Source organism: Phalangium opilio, unplaced genomic scaffold, assembly GCF_054372755.1.
Source record: "Phalangium opilio isolate 3A_F unplaced genomic scaffold, DU_Popi_V2 ptg000014l_1, whole genome shotgun sequence".
NCBI lineage: Eukaryota > Metazoa > Arthropoda > Arachnida > Opiliones > Phalangiidae > Phalangium > Phalangium opilio.
The window spans coordinates 2,557,219-2,578,839 of NW_028324149.1; the positions used below are offsets into that span (position 1 = coordinate 2,557,219).

The 21,621-nt window shown below is 37.6% G+C and overlaps 4 protein-coding genes and 1 long non-coding RNA gene across 6 annotated transcripts in view; 2 read left to right on the forward strand and 3 right to left on the reverse strand.

The window, feature by feature from the left end:
• Positions 1-385: 385 nt before the first annotated feature.
• LOC149705064 (uncharacterized) lies at positions 386-1,286 on the forward strand. The gene is made up of 2 exons (XR_016381511.1): positions 386-527; positions 592-1,286. It is a non-coding gene; the product is annotated as an uncharacterized LOC149705064 (long non-coding RNA).
• A 7,182-nt stretch (positions 1,287-8,468) lies between these two features.
• On the forward strand, positions 8,469-11,882 carry LOC149705065 (organic cation transporter protein-like). Its single transcript, XM_089865253.1, has 11 exons — positions 8,469-8,941; positions 9,361-9,789; positions 9,849-9,952; positions 10,019-10,173; positions 10,245-10,413; positions 10,475-10,622; positions 10,689-10,804; positions 10,956-11,170; positions 11,239-11,420; positions 11,481-11,620; positions 11,688-11,882. The coding sequence occupies exons 1-11, from the start codon at positions 8,720-8,722 to the stop codon at positions 11,731-11,733; spliced, it is 1,926 nt and encodes a 641-aa protein (XP_089721379.1). The 5' UTR covers positions 8,469-8,719; the 3' UTR covers positions 11,734-11,882.
• LOC149705066 (uncharacterized) overlaps positions 11,854-21,621 on the reverse strand; it is a 62,038-nt gene continuing 52,270 nt past the window's right edge. Inside the window, exons 10-22 of the mRNA XM_089865644.1 lie at positions 21,434-21,607; positions 19,094-19,141; positions 18,683-18,956; positions 18,196-18,633; positions 17,966-18,134; positions 17,762-17,909; positions 17,583-17,689; positions 17,308-17,522; positions 13,020-13,188; positions 12,817-12,964; positions 12,414-12,741; positions 12,165-12,346; positions 11,854-12,100 (exon numbers count right to left, since the gene is read on the reverse strand). Of these exons, the coding sequence (XP_089721770.1) occupies positions 11,936-12,100; positions 12,165-12,346; positions 12,414-12,741; positions 12,817-12,964; positions 13,020-13,188; positions 17,308-17,522; positions 17,583-17,689; positions 17,762-17,909; positions 17,966-18,134; positions 18,196-18,633; positions 18,683-18,956; positions 19,094-19,141; positions 21,434-21,607 (2,565 nt within the window). The 3' untranslated portion in view covers positions 11,854-11,935. The remainder of the gene's footprint in view (positions 12,101-12,164; positions 12,347-12,413; positions 12,742-12,816; positions 12,965-13,019; positions 13,189-17,307; positions 17,523-17,582; positions 17,690-17,761; positions 17,910-17,965; positions 18,135-18,195; positions 18,634-18,682; positions 18,957-19,093; positions 19,142-21,433; positions 21,608-21,621) is intronic.
• LOC149705067 (organic cation/carnitine transporter 2-like) lies at positions 13,165-14,123 on the reverse strand. Of its 2 annotated transcripts, XM_089865279.1 has the most exons (3): positions 13,640-14,123; positions 13,479-13,582; positions 13,165-13,409 (listed from the first exon to the last, which is right to left on the reverse strand). In XM_089865279.1, the coding sequence occupies exons 1-3, from the start codon at positions 14,114-14,116 to the stop codon at positions 13,235-13,237; spliced, it is 756 nt and encodes a 251-aa protein (XP_089721405.1). In that variant the 5' UTR covers positions 14,117-14,123; the 3' UTR covers positions 13,165-13,234. The 2 variants fall into 2 exon arrangements, with proteins under 2 accessions (XP_089721405.1, XP_089721404.1); XM_089865278.1 differs by having other exon boundaries at positions 13,479-14,123.
• LOC149705068 (organic cation transporter protein-like) lies at positions 14,344-17,322 on the reverse strand. Its single transcript, XM_089865285.1, has 3 exons — positions 17,036-17,322; positions 14,737-14,879; positions 14,344-14,661 (listed from the first exon to the last, which is right to left on the reverse strand). Exons 1-3 carry the CDS (start codon positions 17,213-17,215, stop codon positions 14,601-14,603), a joined length of 384 nt encoding a protein of 127 aa, XP_089721411.1. The 5' UTR covers positions 17,216-17,322; the 3' UTR covers positions 14,344-14,600.

Sequence of the window (21,621 nt, forward strand, 5' to 3'; positions counted from 1 at the left end):
TGATTTAATTAGGGACTAAATCATATTTAATTAATCAAAAATGTCTTGATTAGAATCAAGACCTAAAAAGTATCGATAAGACTGAGGGTATCACTTGTCTGAAGGATCAGATATTAATTTTTCTTTTTAATTGAAACTTAAATGCATGCTTAAGAAAAAACAACGTTCCATTACCGTTTTCCGTTGAAATAAATTATTTTACTGGTAATCAATTTCAAAAATTTACTTATCTCGGCTTTTCGACCACAATTCCATTCCCCGAAAACATTTTATCATTACATTAATTACTTTTGGGAGAGTACGTGTATGGTTTTGCGTTTTAAAAGGTTCCTAAAGACGTTACATCCCCATTCGTGACCGGCACTCTTCGCAGTGGAACATTATAATTATTCTAAAACCAATGGCGCCAAATTCAATAGGGACAGTAACATCATAGTAGTTATAACGAACAGAAAGTCAAGAGAATGGCACCGGTAATGAGCAGCAAAAAGAGAGGAAAGTTTGCTTCAAGGTAGCAGAGGGACATGGTAGTGAAAATAGTAATCTAGAATTTTGTTCGTTCAAACCTTAATATATCATGTAAAATTCAAGTGAGGAGGCGGCACTACCTAGAAAGATCTATTTTGGCAGATAACAGCGAAAAAATTATGTTCTACACACACTGGGACTATGGGAGAGTTTCTGGGCCGCAGGTCGCACATGATGAAATTTCAACTTCAGTTTACATCAATTTTCCCTGGTAACTTTTAAAAGGTTGTTGTCATGGCTAAACAGACCGCTATTACAGCTTTTTATTGTTTTCAAGGTTTTTTTGACACGTTATCTCCCAAAAGTAATTAATGTAATGATAAAATGTTTTCGGGGAATGGAATTGTGGTCGAAAAGCCGAGATAAGTAAATTTTTGAAATTGATTACCAGTAAAATAATTTATTTCAACGGAAAACGGTAATGGAACGTTGTTTTTTCTTAAGCATGCATTTAAGTTTCAATTAAAAAGAAAAATTAATATCTGATCCTTCAGACAAGTGATACCCTCAGTCTTATCGATACTTTTTAGGTCTTGATTCTAATCAAGACATTTTTGATTAATATCTGTTCCTTCAGTCTTCATTTTAATTAAGAATGTTAAGAAACTGTATTACATTTTCAAAATCTGCACTAAGCAGAAACATATATAAAGGGGACCATAACTTTAGCTCAATCAGACATTTAGTTATAATGATACTTCAAAAAAAAAAGTAAATCAATAAAAGTTTGTATTCTTATTGTAATTAACATAATACAATTTTTACCAATCATTTATTGAAACGCGATGCGCCCCCCTAAAAATTCCAGAAATAGGACCAAATTGACAATTTTACAAAATTTTTAAAAATGCTGATTTATGTCCGTTTAACATTTAGCTCAAAATTGTCATAAGCCCAATATGAAATTCGGATATCCTTAAAACTTCATAAAGACGATCCGAGATTGTCAATTTCAAACCTTTTTGCAGCATAAACTAACGTCTGTTTAATATTAAGCTTAAAACCTTAAACAATATATAGTCAGGGCTACCCTAAAAGTTCAAGCGCCCACAAGTACCCACAAGTACCTAAAAGTACCCACAAGTACCTACAAGTACCCACAAGTACCTACAAGTACCCTCAAGTACCCACAAGTACCTACAAGTACCCACAAGTACCTACAAGTACCCTCAAGTACCCACAAGTACCTACAAGTACCCACAAGTACCCACATGTACCTACAAGAACCCACAAGTACCCACATGCACCCACAAGTACCTACAAGCACCCACAAGCACCCACAAGTACCTACAAGTACCCACAAGTACATACAAGTACCCACAAGTACCTACAAGCACCCACAAGCACCTACAAGTATCCACAAGCACCTACAAGCACCTACAAGCACCCACAAGTACCCACAAGTACCCACAAGTACCTACAAGTACCCACAAGTACCTACAAGTATCCACAAGTACCCACAAGTACCCACAAGTACCCACAAGTACCCACAAGTACCCACAAGTACCCACAAGTACCTACAAGTACCCGCAAGTACCTACAAGTACCCGCAAGTACCTACAAGTACCCGCAAGTACCTACAAGTACCCGCAAGTACCCACAAGTACCTACAAGTACCCACAAGTACCTACAAGTACCCACAAGTACCTACAAGTACCCACAAGTACCTAAAAGTACCCACAAGTACCTAAAAGTACCCACAAGTACCCACAAGTACCTACAAGTACCCACAAGTACCCACAAGCACCCACAAGCACCCACAAGCACCCACAAGTACCTACAAGCACCCACAAGTACCCACAAGTACCTACAAGTACCAACAAGTACCCACAAGTACCCACAAGTACCAACAAGTACCCACAAGTACCAACAAGTACCCACAAGTACCAACAAGTACCCACAAGTACCAACAAGTACCCACAAGCACCCACAAGTACATACAAGTACCCACAAGTACCTACAAGCACCTACAAGCACCCACAAGTACCCACAAGTACCTGCAAGTACCCACAAGTACCCACAAGTACCCACAAGTACCTACAAGTACCCACAAGTACCTACAAGTACCCACAAGTACCTACAAGTACCTACAAGTACCCACAAGTACCCACAAGTACCTACAAGTATCCACAAGTACCCACAAGTACCTACAAGTACCTACAAGTACCCACAAGTACCTACAAGTATCCACAAGTACCCACAAGTACCTACAAGTATCCACAAGTACCCACAAGTACCTACAAGTGCCTACAAGAACTCACAAGTACCTACAAGTGCCTACAAGAACTCACAAGTACCCACAAGTACCTACAAGTACCCACAAGTACATACAAGTACCCACAAGTACCTACAAGCACCCACAAGCACCTACAAGTATCCACAAGCACCTACAAGCACCTACAAGCACCCACAAGTACCCACAAGTACCTACAAGTACCCACAAGTACCTAAAAGTACCCACAAGTACCCACAAGTACCTACAAGTACCCACAAGTACCTACAAGTATCCACAAGTACCCACAAGTACCCACAAGTACCCACAAGTACCCACAAGTACCTACAAGTACCTACAAGTACCTACAAGTACCCACAAGTACCTACAAGTACCCGCAAGTACCTACAAGTACCCGCAAGTACCCACAAGTACCTACAAGTACCCACAAGTACCTACAAGTACCCACAAGTACCTAAAAGTACCCACAAGTACCTAAAAGTACCCACAAGTACCCACAAGTACCTACAAGTACCCACAAGTACCCACAAGCACCCACAAGCACCCACAAGCACCCACAAGTACCTACAAGCACCCACAAGTACCCACAAGTACCTACAAGTACCAACAAGTACCCACAAGTACCCACAAGTACCAACAAGTACCAACAAGTACCAACAAGTACCCACAAGTACATACAAGTACCCACAAGTACCTACAAGCACCTACAAGCACCCACAAGTACCCACAAGTACCTACAAGTACCCACAAGTACCTACAAGTACCTACAAGTACCCACAAGTACCCACAAGTACCTACAAGTATCCACAAGTACCCACAAGTACCTACAAGTACCTACAAGTACCTACAAGTACCCACAAGTACCTACAAGTATCCACAAGTACCCACAAGTACCTACAAGTATCCACAAGTACCCACAAGTACCTACAAGTGCCTACAAGAACTCACAAGTACCTACAAGTGCCTACAAGAACTCACAAGTACCCACAAGTACCCACAAGTATCACAAGTACCCACAAGTACCAACAAGTACCCACAAGCACCCACAAATACATACAAGTACCCACAAGTACCTACAAGTACCCACAAGTACCTACAAGTACCCACACGTACCTACAAGTACCCGCAAGTACCCGCAAGTACCCACAAGTACCTACAAGTACCCACAAGTACCCACAAGTATCCACAAGTACCCACAAGTATCCACAAGTACCCACAAGTATCCACAAGTATCCACAAGTATCCACAAGTATCCACAAGTACCCACAAGTATCCACAAGTATCCACAAGTACCCACAAGTACCCACAAGTACCCACAAGTACCCACAAGTACCTACAAGTACCCACAAAAACCTACAAGTACCTACAAGTACCCACAAGTACCTACAAGTACCCACAAGTACCCACAAGCACCCACAAGTACCCACAAGCACCCACAAGCACCCACAAGCACCCACAAGTACCCACAAGCACCCACAAGCACCTACAAGCACCCACAAGCACCCACAAGTACCCACAAGCACCCACAAGTACCTACAAGTACCCACAAGTACATACAAGCACCCACAAGTACCCACAAGTACCTACAAGTACCCACAAGTACCTACAAGTACCCACAAGTACCCACAAGTACCTACAAGTACCCACAAGTACCTACAAGTACCCACAAGTACCCACAAGTACCTACAAGTACCCACAAGTACCTACAAGTACCTACAAGTACCCACAAGTACCTACAAGTACCCACAAGTACCTACAAGTACCTACAAGTACCTACAAGTACCCACAAGTACCTACAAGTACCCACAAGTACCTACAAGTATCCACAAGTACCTACAAGTATCCACAAGTACCCACAAGTACCTACAAGTACCTTCAAGTACCCACAAGTACCTACAAGTGCCTACAAGAACTCACAAGTACCCACAAGTACCCACAAGTACCTACAAGCACCCACAAGTACCCACAAGTATCACAAGTACCCACAAGTACCAACAAGTACCCACAAGCACCCACAAGTACATACAAGTACCCACAAGTACCTACAAGAACCCACAAGTACCTACAAGCACCCACAAGTACCTACAAGCACCCACAAGTACCTACAAGCACCCACAAGTACCCACAAGTACCCACAAGTACCTACAATCACCCACAAGTACCTACAAGTATCCACAAGTACCTACAATCACCCACAAGTACCTACAAGTATCCACAAGTACCTACAATCACCCACAAGTACCTACAAGTATCCACAAGTACCTACAATCACCCACAAGTACCTACAAGTATCCACAAGTACCTACAATCACCCACAAGTACCTACAAGTATCCACAAGCACCTACAATCACCCACAAGTACCTACAAGTATCCACAAGCACCTACAACCACCCACAAGTACCTACAAGCACCCACAAGTACCCACAAGAACACACAAGTACCTACAAGCACCCACAAGAACCCACAAGTACCCACAAGAACCCACAAGTACCTACAAGCACCCACAAGAACCCACAAGTACCTACAAGCACCCTCAAGAACCCACAAGTACCTACAAGCACCCTCAAGAACCCACAAGTACCTACAAGTACCCACATGTACCCACAAGAACCCACATGTACCCACAAGAACCCACATGTTCCACAAGTACCTACAAGCACCCACAAGTACCTACAAGCACCCACAAGTACCCACAAGTACCTACAAGCACCCACAAGTACCCACAAGTACCTACAAGCACCCACAAGTACCTACAAGCACCCACAAGTACCCACAAGAACCCACAAGTACCCACAAGAACCCACAAGTACCCACAAGTACCCACAAGAACCCACAAGAACCCGGGCAAAGCACCTACAAGAGCTCAAACGCCATGTTTTTCTTGATAATATCCCTCTGACGAAGTGCATCACAACAAAAACGCCGTAAGTCCAACATAAAAAATTAGGGCTAAAATGCGTGTCTCTTACAGTGGTAAAACGCCGTAATTCCAATACCCAAAACAACGTAAGTCAAAGTATGTGTTAATAATGATAAAAATCAATACTTAAACTTAATTTATCTTAATGAAACTAAGAAAAGGCACATCTATGGACTGTTATCTTTCATTTAAGATGGTTCCCAAACGTAACGAATGAATAGTTTTCTTTATACACGATCGCAATTAAGGTCATTTTTCAAAAAAATCCCATGTTATCTCTATGGAACAATATAGTATCTTTCACCAAATGTCTTAATAATTTTATGGATTCTAAAACCACCCTTAACAACTTTTTTCATTATAGAATTAACTATTAGTTGGATCTCTTTGAAATTTTAACCACAAAAGTAGGGCCCAAATTTTAGTTCACTGGCAAAATTTCAAAGCGGCAAACACAATACGAAAAAAGTTACAGCCAATCAAAGAACCCTCCTTTAGCATTAGAGGGAGTATCAAGTCTTATCTAAGAGAGCGACCGCTCTCCTAGAATTTTAATTTTCTGTACTAAAACTGGTATCTTACTCTCTTAGGTTTGTCATTGCGGAACACTAATTGAGTTATTTACCCTGTACAAGCTCAAGTCAGTACAATAAGCGTGGTAGATCAATTAGATGCGTCTTCCAAAGAAATCAATCGATAAAATCTAATAATTCATCCAACTGGACATTAAAAACCATCCCTATTGTCTAAAATATAAAGTATATTGTCCAGACAAGGTCGCCAAGAGAACGTAAAGCATACAAAAGTAGAAATACTATTATAATTTCAATACTTTTTACCAACAAGGGGGAACTTTGGTTCTTTTTTAATTTCATTTCAAATTATGTTAATGACTTAAGTATTTCTTTTTTTCTTTCATTGTCTGTCGGAAATTATTCTACTTCGAGGAAAGTATTAAAGAGAATTGAACGCTAGCGGAAAAAAATAGGGACAAGCTTCTCAAATGAAGTTGGGTTGCGAACTCAGCTGCGGGATCTGTTGATATTAAATAACAAGGTATAGGCATCAGCTATCATGGTTACAATGCACGGGTTTTTTTAGTTAAGGGGGAAAGTGACATCCTGCGTATGGTATAGACCAAAGTCAACTCCAAATCATTCTGCTTTATTAAAGCTGGGGTTCAGATAGATGATGATTAAGGTCTAGGTTTCATATTCGAGTTCGGTCGTGGAAACAATACACCATAAACTCCGGGATTAACTCAAAAGTAAGATGTTTCATTTGTACTTTTTAATGGTTAAGAAGGAAAGTAGTGTTTAAGTGCATGTTAATTATTTCCCGCGTTAAAGTCTGCTATTACGAACTTTATCGTGATGTTACAACCTCCTATCTCTTACCTCGGTTTGGCGACCATATTGGACTACTACCAATACTGACGTCACGTCCCCTTAGCTCCTCCCCTTTCAATACCACTCTATTTAACATTTAGAAAGCATTATTCTGTATTGTCAATTGATAAGTATTTAGTGGTTAAAATCAATAAGCCAGTTTTAATTTTATAAAATATTTTGATAACCAAATCGTAAAACTCCCCTAAGGTGGAATTTAATTTGAAACCCGTTATTATAGAAGTTTCGAGCCAAATTCTGGATGCTTTTGGTTTTTAATTAAATTCGAAAACTTGATAAATGTTTTTAAAGTTAATTTCGAAATTGCATGTGCATGTATCATCCACAGTACAAAGTCACGCAACTAGATGTAATATAAACCCTTCCCTTACACCGCTAATGGCGCCCAGGTGGCGATATTGCGCACCTGCTGAGCTACAAATGACATAATTGTATGGTTGGAAGCCTTAAGGTTTGACCTAGATGAATCTGATAGTAATTATACGGAACAAATATGGCAGGAACCATAATAATCTGAATCGACTTAACCTTTGCTTTTTGTATTAAATTTATTGAGTTTACTAATCTTTTTTTTAAATTCTGGAAAACTATTTTTTATTTTAACTAAAAATCATTTGTCATTATAATTAAATGATTGCTATGTTGCGAGCACCCAACCGATAAGTACGCGATTATTACTTCTGTAGATAATTTTCAGTTTTTGTAAATGGTTTTATTATTTAAATAATATATACATCTGAAGGGGTTTCATTACGCAAAACATTAAATCATTTAATTCAAATTATTTTACCAACTCGAGACTATACCGAACCTCAATGCAAAATCGGGCAATCATTAATTACTTTCAAAATACATCAGGCGGGGCTTTGTTAGTGGTCTAAACTTAGATTGATATTGACTATATTATATAATCACAAGTCCTTTGTTTCGCTACTTAGAAAGACCGGTTTTACCTTACAATCTTGCCTCCTATAACTAAAGGCCTTCACACACAGACATCCGCAACCACGTTTAAACATAAATCGTCTAAAATTATTATATTTTATTATGATTCTTTTGGATTGGTCAAGGCTTGGTAACACTGCGGGAACGGCCAACCCACCCTTCAGCGCAAACTAAGCGTAGAGTTCAACAAGTTCTAACTTGTAAAGAGCTTTAGTTAGAGAACGCAGTATCCATGTCATCCAAAATATCATTAAATTAAAAGTATATAATAACCTTGAACGAATCCTTCCTTGTCGTTAGTAATATTTCAATTCCGACCCGCCTTGCCAAAACCGCAACCACTGTTTCGAAACGGGTTTAAACTAATCAGAAGCCAACAGAGAATACGCGAGGTGTACCAATTATCCGCGTGAAATCTTTCAGTACTGATTGAGATTTTGTGAAATTAAGATATGTCGATGGTGTATCACAATATATGGTCTAAAATTATGTTATTTTTTTCAATATTTTAGGCATTGACAAAACGTGTCAATCGAGTCTCAACGAATGTTAACATTTAGTGTACAAACTGCGTTGAACAATTAGCGACTTTGAATTGGTGCGTGATTTTGGGTTATGAAGTAGATTAGGATCGAGGTAACGTTTACTTCGCGTGTTGACACTACGGTTTGCGAGGGTTAAATATGACCGTTGAAGACAGTAAAGCCAACGAGGTACCAGGAGACACGGACAATAGCGACGAAGGAAACGTAATTGTAATTGAAAATGAGAGTAATGGACTTACCCAGTCTTCCGAAGACAATAATAATGGAACGCCTCATGTTGATACGACCGAGTCAACGAACGAAAAAGCGGAGGTTTATGTCGCGATGACCGACTTGAAACCAGCTGATTTGCCAGTAAAGGTATGTCACGTCTAAACAATACAAACAACATTAAACACTAAATAATCTTTGGGCCCATACGTATGAAATACCAGGCAGCTTGATGTTGTTTTTTAGAAACTATATTTTTACAACATTCAAATTCCATTAAAAGTCAACCTTGAAAACATAATTATTATTTAAAAAGTTAAAAGCTAATGATTTGTAATTACACGTTCCTCTATTTTAATAAGGGTGGTAAATATTTTTCAAGGGGGGCGTGGTTTTATTTCTTACCTAATAAATTATATGGAAGGAATTTTCACGATATCCCCCTTTGCTAATTAAAATTTCGAATTAGACAAAAAGATAATGAATATACAGGCCTACATTTGATTTTTCCCTAATTGAAAAATTCTTGGCCAAATTCCATTAACTCGCTTAAATTTCTCCATATACAGAAACAAATCTACGAAGAATTTGTTTTGAAAGAATTAACGGATGTAACCGGGGAATATGGTCCATGGCAGAGGTCAATCTTGATCCTTTGTCTACTGACATGTTTTCCCTACGTCTGGCAAGAGTTAAACTACGGATTCCATATTTATCCGTTGGACCACTGGTGTTCGGCACCCGATGAAATAAGACACTTACTCAACACGTCGGAATCGCTTCAAAAATGGAAATCGGCAGCCATACCAAAAAACGAAGATCTTAATGAAAAGGGTCAAAGTCATTGTAAAATATTTGAAAATTCGTTCGAACACGAACGAGAATGGGGTCATTTTTTGTCGGATGGGTCATCAAAGTTCTTAGAAGGTAGCCAAGTTATACCTTGCAAGTCATGGGATTTTGATCATGGTTTTTACGGTGAAACCATAATTGAACGGGTAAGGTTGCCGTAATGGGGACCGTTTGAATTAACTATTAAATAAGAAACTTTTAACAGTGGCATTTAGTATGTCGTAAAGCCGATCAAATCTACTTGGGTCGCTTAATCTACACAGTGGGATTCATAATTTCGGCCATTGTTTTTGGAAAGCTAGGCGACACGTACGAATTGGTTTATACAGATATATTTGCAATTAGTCAAAATCAACTTACCAATTTAAATTTCAGAGTTGGTCGCAGACCCGTTATGTTGATTTGCCTTACTCTCTTACACGTGACCAGTTTCTTTATCGCTTTTTCAAACTCCTACGTATTCTACGTGGTACTCAGGTTCGCCGTGGCTATGGGAACAGCGGGACTGTTCGTAACTTCAATCGTAATGTGTAGGTAACAGATGAACATAAAGATTTTTTTAGACTAAAGCTTTAAAAAAATGTATCGTTTCCTGGTCCAGTAATGGAGATATCGGGACCCAAAGAGAGACCATTAATGGGCATTATGATGGCATTGGTTTCATCAGTGGCATTGTTAATCTTACCAGGGATCGCCTGGTTAGCTAAAGACTGGGTTATTCTTCAATTGGCTACGTCTATACCGTGTTTTATACTTGTCGTGTTTTGGTGGTAAGACGCTTGTTAATGAATATATATTAGAAGTGTTGTACAAAGTTTTCTAATTTTTTAGGAGCATGCCCGAGTCCCCAAGATGGTTGTTGTCAACAGGGCGACTTGAAAAGGCAAGAGCCGCGGTAGAAAAGGCCGCCGATGCCAATAACAAATCCGTAGCGCAAATTTACATAAATAGCAACGCGTTATTCAAACATTTCGAGAAGGTATTGCGGAACTTTTGTCAATATATAACATTTAGAAAGTAACAATAAGAACTTTTCCGACTCCAGAAATTTAAAATGCAAATAATCATGTCCGATTACGCAACCATCGACAAGATATCTCTGATGGATGTCCATAAGTCATCCGCTCTAAGACTGAAAATACTAATAATATACGTTTCCTGGTAAGATACGCCTTTGTTAATCCAACTTTGGTCTCCTCAAATTCATTACTTCTCGTATAAAACAAACCATTTATAACCATGTGACGTCACAGACGTATTGATATATTTGTAGTTGAGTAATAACAGAACCAACTACGAAATAATTTTTTAGGTTTGTGTCTTCGCTTACGTACAACGGTTTGTCACTAGAAGACGACGGTATTACCGACGACCTGTTTACTAACTTTGCAATTTTCGGAGCAGTCCAAATACCAACAATATTAATTACTTACATCGCAATTACGAAACTGGGTAGAAGAATTCCACTTTCGATTACAATTATGGTGGCGTGCATCACGTGTCTCGTTCTGATACCTTTAAATGATAGTAAGGGTCTTAATTGTTAATTATTCATTAAATCTTGGACGAGAATTTGAACTGTAATGTTTTTCAAGATTTTCGGGAACTCAGGGCGGTATTTACCATAATTGGAAACGCGTTATTGACATCATCTACGGCAATTTTGTACATTTTAACGTCGGAATTGCTACCGACACCGGCTAGAAATACAGGTGTTGGAGTTAGTTTTGCCTTCGCTGGATTTGGAGCAATTTTAGCGCCTTTTATAAGTGACATTGTAAGAGCACCGTTAATCGCGATTAATACTACCAAATTCACGTTAAAAATATACTTGCAGGCGACTGTTGCTGGAAGAGGCGTTCCATTGGGCATATTTGCAGCTTTATCTGCAATAACAGCGTGCGTTGTGTTGCGGTTACCAGAAACAAATGACAGGCATATCGCGGATGATATGGATGACGCTGAAGCATTGACAAGGTAAGATTTAATTACATTAGTACTAATTAAAATAAATTATTTAACCAAGTCTTCTTTTGCTATTTAGAGAACCTTGTTCAGCTGAAACTGACGTTGAAAACACAACGTTGTAATTTGAGGAATAAACCATTACCACGACTTAACTATGCATAAAGCGTAGTCGCTCAATTAATTCATTTTGCAAATGTACATATAATAAAGTTAATACAATTTATGTGAATCTAAGTCTACAATTAAATAAGTCTATTATTATTATATAATATGTCTAATTTTAATTCATTTAATTTATCAAGAAAGAGTTTAGATTAGAATTAATTAAGATTTGTTGGACTTTTCGTTATTATAAGAATATTCAGCTTCTTCGATCGTGTCCGGTATGACTCGATCCGTAGTTTCTGGTAGAAACAGAACCAAGAGACCACTTACGACCGTCACCCCTCCGTAGATAAGTAATGGCACAAAATCAGAGGTGGCGTGACCCTTTTAGTGTAGAATTAAATTAAGTTGTGGTTAAACATCCTTTCAATCAGAAGTAATGGCATACCAGTTCTTTAACGAATGGTGCAATTATGGAACCAACCCTAGCTAAAGTTGAACAAGAACCAACTCCAAAATTTCGGACAACAGTTGGGAATAATTCCACGGAGTACATATAGATAATTCCGAAACACACACTGACGCACGATTTTCCCAACATTACTAGAGTTATTTTTAGCCACATCAAATCTACTTGTCCATGGATGAAAGAAATTGCAACACTATACACCACTTAACGAAAGCGTATTTCACTTACCTTCACTAGTAACTGGTATGGTAAACAAACAAGAACATCCGGCAAGGACTAAGAAAAACGCCAGTGGTAACCTCCTTCCAATGTATTTGATGACCAGATAGTACACCAATAGGCATGGTAATTCGGCAATTCCGGATATGGCGATATTTACAAGCGGGTCGCCTCCCAAAGAGTGCGTGTTCAAGGCAAGGGCATAGTAGACGAAGGCCGTAACGAACCAGACCAAGAAAAGATTCAAAGTAACTTTGCGAAGGTTCGGGGTACGAACGAGATCCAAAACGGTTGCTTTGGAACCACTTCCTTTCTCCAAAGCCAGTTTAACTCGCTCCTGTATTTATTTGCTTGATGTCAGTCGGATGATAATCTTTAACTATAACAGAACAAAATCAAGGATGAACAGTACCTTTTCTATATTTTCAAAACACTCGTCAATCAGACTTGATGTCTGTTCGTTATACACTCCATTCATTTTAGCAGCGCGCTCTATGACTTTCCTAGCTTCATCGTATTGTCCCGTCGCAATCAACCATCGTGGCGACTCTGGTATCAACCTAAATTGATTTTCTCAGCTCTGTACAAGTCTTTTAAATGATTCGTGCACCTCACCAAAAAGTAATTGATAATACAACGCTGCATATTGCAAGGACCAACTGTTGAAGGGACCAACTACGAGTAAACCATCCTAACGCAGGTAAAAGTAGGAAACCAACTGACCATCCAACTCCTAGACTTACACCAACTTTGGGTCGAACTGAAGAACTGACCAATTCAGTCACTGTTATTAAAAAAACTTATTAAAATGCGTCAATGTTTAGGGTCAATTAATGTTGTTTTTGCTTACAAACGACATAAGCCGTTGTGAAGAAACCATGAACTCCCATGGCAATAAAAAACCTCATAACGACAAAGAACGCGAAATTGGGCGAGAAAGCTGCTGCTAATCCAGCAACTTGCTGCAGAATTACGCAAATTATCAGAACTGGTTTTCTACCATATCTGAACCGAAAAAAATTAATTAAAATAAGGTAAAAAAACAAACTGTATACTTAATAAAATTAAAATTACTTGTCCCCAACTTTTCCAAATAGTAAAACAGCAATTAAAAACCCTGTCATGTAAACAGACTGACTCATGGAAGCCTTCCACGAATGTTGGCAAGTCAAGGACCACTGAATTAAAAAATTTAGAATAACATTACCGAAATTATTAATGATAATTAAACGTACCTGACTTATTATGGTCGATTTAAAAAACGATTTATCGAACTCCCATTCGTCGCACGGTATTTCAATAAGTACTCGTTCAACATCGCCAACTCTACCTTGTCCGTGCGTACCAGTAAGGTTAACAGGGTCAAACATGGTACAAGTACTAAAGGCGTCTTTCCCGTGCCTAACTTCTCTAGGGATACTTGAATTTTTCCAGTTTTCAACTGAGATATTACCCAGATTCTGTGGTCTTGCGCACCAATGATCCATGGGGAAAATATAAAACGTGTACCCAACTACATTCCAATTGCCAAGCAAGGTCGAGTACATCAGAATTCCGCATAATATAATCTGATACCGACCATATTCCCCAAAAATATCAGTTAATTCAATTTTTTTCGAACCAGTTTCAGATTTTTGTGAATTTGAATCGCTGGTATTTTCGTAATTTGAACTTTTATTAAAGGAAAGTAATTGAATACTTTTAACACCCATTTTTCGGTTCACTCTTTGTCTCCCAAAATATCGCGTTTGAAATTTTCGTTTAGAAGAAAAACCAAAAAACCTTGAACATATTAACTTTAGGACAACGTACCTTCATAGACATAAAACATTTTTTCTTTCTATTCTTGGAAAGAATATTTATTCCAATCACGTTTAAACCTTTAAAATTAACATCTTTAAACGTAGACATTTTAACACTTAAGATATGAATCTAATTATTGTAATACCGTTTATAACAAGAGCAAATTCATCTTTAAATATGTATTTTCGGAAATAGACCAAAACCAACTTCTTATGGCCACCATTGAAAGGCGGCGTTTATGAACATCCATGGGTTAAAGTTCACAAGACATTTAAAATGAAACGTTTTCACAAAGGAAGATACGAAATCCACAGACGCGAAAAATGTAAGTAATACATTTACTATCTAACACTAATCTAATTGTCACCTAACTAATGTCACAACCAATGCTTATTACATTCGTGACGTCACTGACTCGGTACTTGCCATACTTGGGTTCGCTTTCAGCTTCTTCCTTCAATGCGAATACGAATACGAATTTAAAAATTTTCTCGAATTTTTGAAATAAAATTACGACATATAAACTTACCTTCCGAAATCCTCTCCTTCTTCTAATGTTTCCGGTATGACTTGGTTCCTCGTCTCTGGTAGAAAAATAAGTACCAACAAAGCCCCGAAAACGGTCAACCCACCGAATATTGCCAAAGGTACCGAAGGATTAGTCGCTTTTCCCTGTAATGAGTGTTTTATTATTTTTTACCTCTCCGAGTGACGTATGTCACGGAGAGGTTCTAATTTCGACGTGTCTGTGTGTGTGTGTGTGTGTGTGTGTGGGTGTGGGTGTGTGTGTGTGTGTGTCTGTCTGTTGTTACACCCACGTGACCGCGTTCGCAGTTTGCAAATCGGAGCAAACGTGTTCTCAATTTCCGGAAATTTCGAAAATTGTATTACACTTACAGGCTATTACTCCATTGCCTGTCTAACATCACCAGCCTCTGGTCTTTGTCCATCCCACATGGACACCAGTCTGTACACACTGTCTTCTAATCACAATCATCTGCTGCTCTTTGTCCATCCCACATGGACACCAGTCTGTACACACTGGCTTCTAATCCCCACCCTCTTGTGGTCTTTGTCCATCCCACATGGACACCAGTCTGTCCACACTGGCTTCTAATCACCACCGTCATCTGCTCTTTGTCCATCCCACATGGACACCAGTCTGTACACCTGGCTTCTAACACCACCATCTTCTGGTCTTTGTTTTTGTCCATCCCACATGGACACCAGTCTGTACACACTGGTTTCTACACACCACCATCTTCTGGTCATTGTTTTTGTCCATCCCACATGGACCCCAGTCTGCACACCTGGCTTCTACTCCATCATCATCGTTAAGGTTAAGACATACGCGGCGATCGGCCAGGGTTACGAGAAACGTCCGGCCTCCCTAAGGTGGGGCTTCCACCAAAGGTTCACGCAATTGCGCTGTTCTTATCCATGGCTGCGATTCGAAACCCTTATATACTACCTATTTTAGTAAGGCGAAGCAACCGACGTATGCTTCATTTCAAACGCCAATATTAGTCAAGTCTCTCAAGAATGTTTAATTGTTCTTTTTTAAAACGATGTAACGTTCAATAAGGCGAATAACTAACGAAGAAAATATTAAATATTAATTATATTTATTTTAATATTTAAGATAATCTTGTTTCTCAATTCAAAATTAATACGGAAAGAGTTAAAAGCAGTCTATGTTTTTGTCTGTATGTGTCCGTCCGTTGTTACAGTAGTGCGCTGCGTTAGAAGTTCGTTTTCTTTTGATGTGTAAAGAAATCCAACACAACCATAATATTCCCTTTATCCTTAATATAAACTGAATATGTGGAAATATTTTTCGTAATTATGATGCATTTAGTACTTTTGTAGCTTTAAAGCTCTATTTCATTATGATATTCCAAAGATTTTTTTTAATATTATTATTTAAAATGGATGTTTATATATTACTTAAGCTATACTACATCTGTTTATAGCATAATCCTTTCTAAAATCATAGTGAATACAAGTACAACGCTGCTATGTTGGTCAAATGAACTCTTATTTGTCAATAGGCCTAGTGAACCAAAAAGTAAAAGTTTGGGTTTGGTTTTCGTTTCTGTATGCAGAGACATTAACGGTTCAGAGTGAGCCGAAAGTTAAATACACTTTTAAATAATTAGGCTTAGATTTATAATCATGGTGGAAATCTGGGTCGCGTTCAGCAGAGCCTCGCGTTGCTGAACGCGGCCCAGGGATTTTGTTTTTGAATTTTGACGTCACGGTGCTTAGCGCTGAGCTAGCGCGGTCTTCAAAGAAAATAGTCTGCTTTTTTGATAACGTGACGTAAAACGCGTAGTTCTCAGCTTGGCGAAAAAACCATGGAGGAATTAATACAAATAGCTCTATGGGACTATAGCTATTTAATTGGCGTGAAACCAGTTGATCACGCGAGAATTTTATAGATATGTTAGTTTCTAATTTTAATTATAAAAGTTGTTATCTATCTCTATAAATATGTTATCCTACAATTTTTGTTAAGCCTTGGTACCTTGCACGCTTTATTGCGCTAGCGTCATTTATAAAACGCCGATGACCCGTTTTTCCCCCATCGGATGATTTTAATGTGTACAAGTATATCATTATTGGATGTAAAATGTCGTCTGATTTACAGTAAATTTGCTATGCTTTGTATACTGCTTTAATATTTCATAAATTTTAACTTAAGAAACATTTCCATATCTGGGTAAATAAGTTTGTAAGTAGTCGTCTTGACTCGGAGAGGTAATATTTTGGTTTTCCCAACTTGTTTATATATATAATTTCGAATTAAAAATTTAATATCTACTCACAAGTTCTTTAATGAATGGAGCTATGATGGCTCCCAACCTCGCGAATGTTGAGCTGGTACCAACACCAACATTTCGTACAACAGTCGGGAAAATTTCCGCGGAGTAGATGTAGATTGTTGAGAAAGCAATGTTGACTCCGCTCTTACCGACCATACCAAGAGCTACACGAACACCAACCATATCTAAGGGACAGTAGCTTATTTAATACTACTTTCTGCAGCCTAAAATGGTCATCATGACCTTGAGGAATGGTCCACGGTAATGTAACCTACCATCTGATAAAGGTATTATTCCAAGACAGCATCCTCCACCGACAATTAAGACGAAGGCGAGTGGCTTCTTTCGTCCCAAAAACTGTATTAACAGAAATGCGCAGATAAAGGAAGGGAACTCAACGGCTCCCGCGATGGCTAGGTTGATGAAATAATTGCCTCCCAGAGAGCCAGTATTCAGAGACAGTCCATAGTACACGAAAGATGTCACAAACCTATTATTGAACAGTGCTTAAAAATGCAGTCAATGTTTTTGGGACTTACGGCCCAAGTACCAAGCGTAAAACATGGTCAACGACTTCTTCCTCATATTTGGCGTTCTTAAACAGTCCAGGATTGAGGCCTTTTTCTCTTTACCATTGTTGGAACGATTCATTCTTGCCTGTGAGGTATGAATTTCAAATTAGGTCTACTTACTTAGGGTTAATCAGTATCTTTTTGGTACATAAGTTACTATTTCAAATGTGCTTATGTAAGTGTCGATGATGTCCGGGGTATCTTTGGTCCACTTTCCATTTTGCATTGCTGCCTTTTCCAAGTACTTCTTGGCTTCCTCGTACTTTCCTTGGGATATCAACCAACGAGCCGATTCTGGAACTATCCTGTTGAGAAATGATTACCCTATAGAGATTAAAGGTTATTTTGAAATTAAACTTACCACCAGAACAGAAAGAATAGTAGAGATACGCAAGCAACGGTCAATTGGAAAGTGAACCAATGACGTGTTAGCCAACCAACTCCTGGTAATGTCAAAAATCCAGTCGCCCACCCAGCAGACATTCCGATTGCGAATAGTGGTCGGTATTTCGCTGACGAATATTCCATCACTAGTGGGTAGTGACCACTTTTAAACTTGCAAAGGCTTAAGAAACAAATTTAAGTACTTACTTATGACAAATGAAGTGGTAAACAAGCCATGAGCTCCCATGGCCACAAAAAACCTAATAATAGCGTAGAAAGTAATTGTATTCGCGAATGGTAAGACGAAGCAAGATACTTGAGCCAAGGTGGCGCAGATAAGAACAACGGGGCGACGTCCAATTACGTCTCCGATTTGACCAAAGATGAAAACAGATACGAAAAAGCCGGACATGTAAATAGCTTGACTTAGGGACACCATGTAACTTCGAGTGCACACCAAGTAAAATTGGTCCACGATAGAACTGGTCCAGAATGTCCTATCAAATTCCCACGCTGTGCAGGATATTTTCTTGTCCGACGGTGTCCAGTTTTCCCCCATTTTATTATTGAATTCGTTGAGTAAGTTTGTTTCGTCAGTATAGTTACTGAGATCGTACATCATGCATTTACTGGACACGCTTTTTCCTGCAAGTCGAAATTAAAAACTATGTTGAAGAATTCAGAACAGCTTTACCTCTAATTTCTTCTTTAGGTATTGAAATGTCCTTCCATTGTTCAACGGACATGTTCTGAAACTCTAGAGGTCTGGCGCAAAAGTGGTTGACTGGGAAGGCCAGAAAAACTTGACCAATGGCGTTCCAATTGGCCATTAAAGCCGAAAGCAAGCAAACACCCAATATCATGAAATTAAAAGGACCAATGTCTCCGCAAATGTCCGTTAATTCCTTAATGTCTTTAGTAGGTTTTGGTTGGGAAGATGCGTTGTTTTCTTTTTCCATGGAAGACATCTGGAAACGAACGTAAGTTGTTTATTAAAAATGCCTTTATTGATAAATTTAATTAAAATCATCAGTTATCTTGAATTAAGAATCACAAACATGACCATCAGTTTATAAACCAAAATTTTGCTCGGGATCTATCTTACCTCAAAGGACTTCACCGTGTCCTGGCCAATCTGCGTTTGAAATATAAGCTATGAAATTTTAAAATACTTAATTCAATTCTTATTCCGCACCTATAGCATTCCGAAGTGTCGAGTGTCGTAATAAGACCGGTTGGTAACTTAACCCTATCGCCCCTTAAAAAAACTGTATAAATTGAATAATTTCAATATATTATTTCTTTTAGAATTATCACTCTTTTAAACCGGACATTATCTTGTTCCTGAGCGTGAAAATGCTTTATTTTGGCGCACTGTCTAGAACATAGAGAGGTTTTTATGAGTTTTAAACTGAATTATTATCATTGAGGTTAGGGCATACGAGTTTAAACTAAAGTGGCACTTAAAATTTAAATTAAAAAATGTATATGATTAAATTTTAAACTAAGTTTATTAAAGAGGAAATAGCGGTGAGTGAATTTACGTCATATTTCAAAAAGAAAAAAAGGGTTATATTCATAAAGAGTGTTAGATAATTTTGGAAAATTAGTTTATGAAGATCAGGATTTCAAGAGCAATTGATTTGTTATCAATAATTTAGAGAACGGTGGCTTGTAAATCGAAAAAATCCGGTAGAAAAACCGGATTTTATTGGAAATTTCAATATGTTTAATATCCATGTTGGAAAAATTCAAATTCATCAAATTTGAAATTTAATAAAATACTATTTAAGAAAAACCTCATACTTGTGTGGTTTCCTACGGAATATCTTTATTACTTTAACCACACCAAAATTGGGGTTATAACTTATTATAAACATTAATTTGAAGAAATGTTTGTGCCCCCCAGGGACATTTTTCGAAGCTGTCATCAAAATAATTATATACCTTAATTTTTATTTTATTTTTTTAAATTCGGGTCATTCGGGCATAAAAGAGTTAAGGCTCAAGAATTAAAATTTAATAAATCATATATAAATGTCTTATATAATATGACATTTCAAAACCGGTAATCCAACTCGTAAGTTATAAATATATATATATATATATATATATATACAATAAAAACGAAACGAACTAAATATCGTATTTTTTTAAAAAAAAACATAAATATTTTGAATTGAATTAAAAAAATTTGAAGGTTAAGTGGGCGTAATTAACACTACCGGTACAGTAGCTTTAAACCCATTTCCCCCTAAAGTAACAATAAAATTGAATAAGCGCGAAAAACCTTGGGTAGGTTCATAGAGTATCGCTTGGGTAACCACCAAAGGCAAAAATCACAAAAATGAATAACTCGCGTGTTATGGATGGGATTAATATTCGAGGGGCTTGCCACTTCAGAAATATGTTTCAGTACGAAATAATAAGAAACTCTATACTTTTACGTAATACATTACATTAACTGTTTGTTCGTTTAATTTCGTCATGTGACCTTTGACCTCGGATATGTCAGGCCGCGTATGAAATTAAATGTCTTTAATTAAAATTAATTATATAAATTGGCCAAGTCATCATATTTGACTGTTTTATGCATATTTGTTATTTTCTTTGAAGTGGTTATCACCTCTAAAAATACCTAAGATTACTACGCAAAATCCGTTTCATCCAAAAAAATTAAAAATTAGTCATGCTAGAATGACTTTGCAAAAAAATAATAATATAAACCATATGGCTTAAACGGCAAAATATATTATTTCCATAATTTCCATAATTTTAATCGCTTACCATTGAACGTGCTTACCTTGAAATTTAGTCTATTCAGATCTTGATATTGTCATTGCTTTGGATTAAACAGACACGTTACCTGCAATTGCACTTTACATGTTCATTAACACGTTCAAAATATAGGAATATTAAAGTTCAAGAGGATTTAGTTGTTAGTTCACATGGTTTTATTATAATTAGTATAATTAGTACAAGGGTATTTATTATTATTTTTTTTATATAAAATTATTGATGTGTAAATGAATCAATTGAGTTAAAAATTCTACACATTAATAAGTTCATTGAGGTGTTTGATCGTCTTGATTCAGAATTTTCAATAAATTCGTTGATTTTTCGCCATTTTAAATATATTACTAACTTTAATTTTAAATGTTAAAAGAATGCATTTAAAAGTATACCGTATAAAAATAACCATTTACTATAAAAAATCTCACTTAACTTTGCGCACGCGTACTCGATAAAGACAGACCACTTCCTTTATCTTTGAGGTTTAACATTACTTATTTTATCGAGTACAGTTTTTGGTTAATTAAACATTCAAAGTTTAGCTTCTTCACTATTAAACGCCGCGTTCGTTACCGATTTATCTTGCTTTGGTTTTTTAACAGCCTTTTTATTTTCCCTGTAAAAGAATTCAATGTAAAAACATTAAAATAACATTCAATAAATCGTCCATAATGGACCCATACTTTGATGAGGCAATCTCTCCTTCTTCTAGAGTATCCGGTATAGCTTTATTCATAGTTTCCGGTAACATTAGTACAAGCAGTCCACTGAAGACAGTTACGGATCCAAATACGGCCAATGGTACACCTTCGGTGGTAGCCTTACCCTAATTAAAGTGGT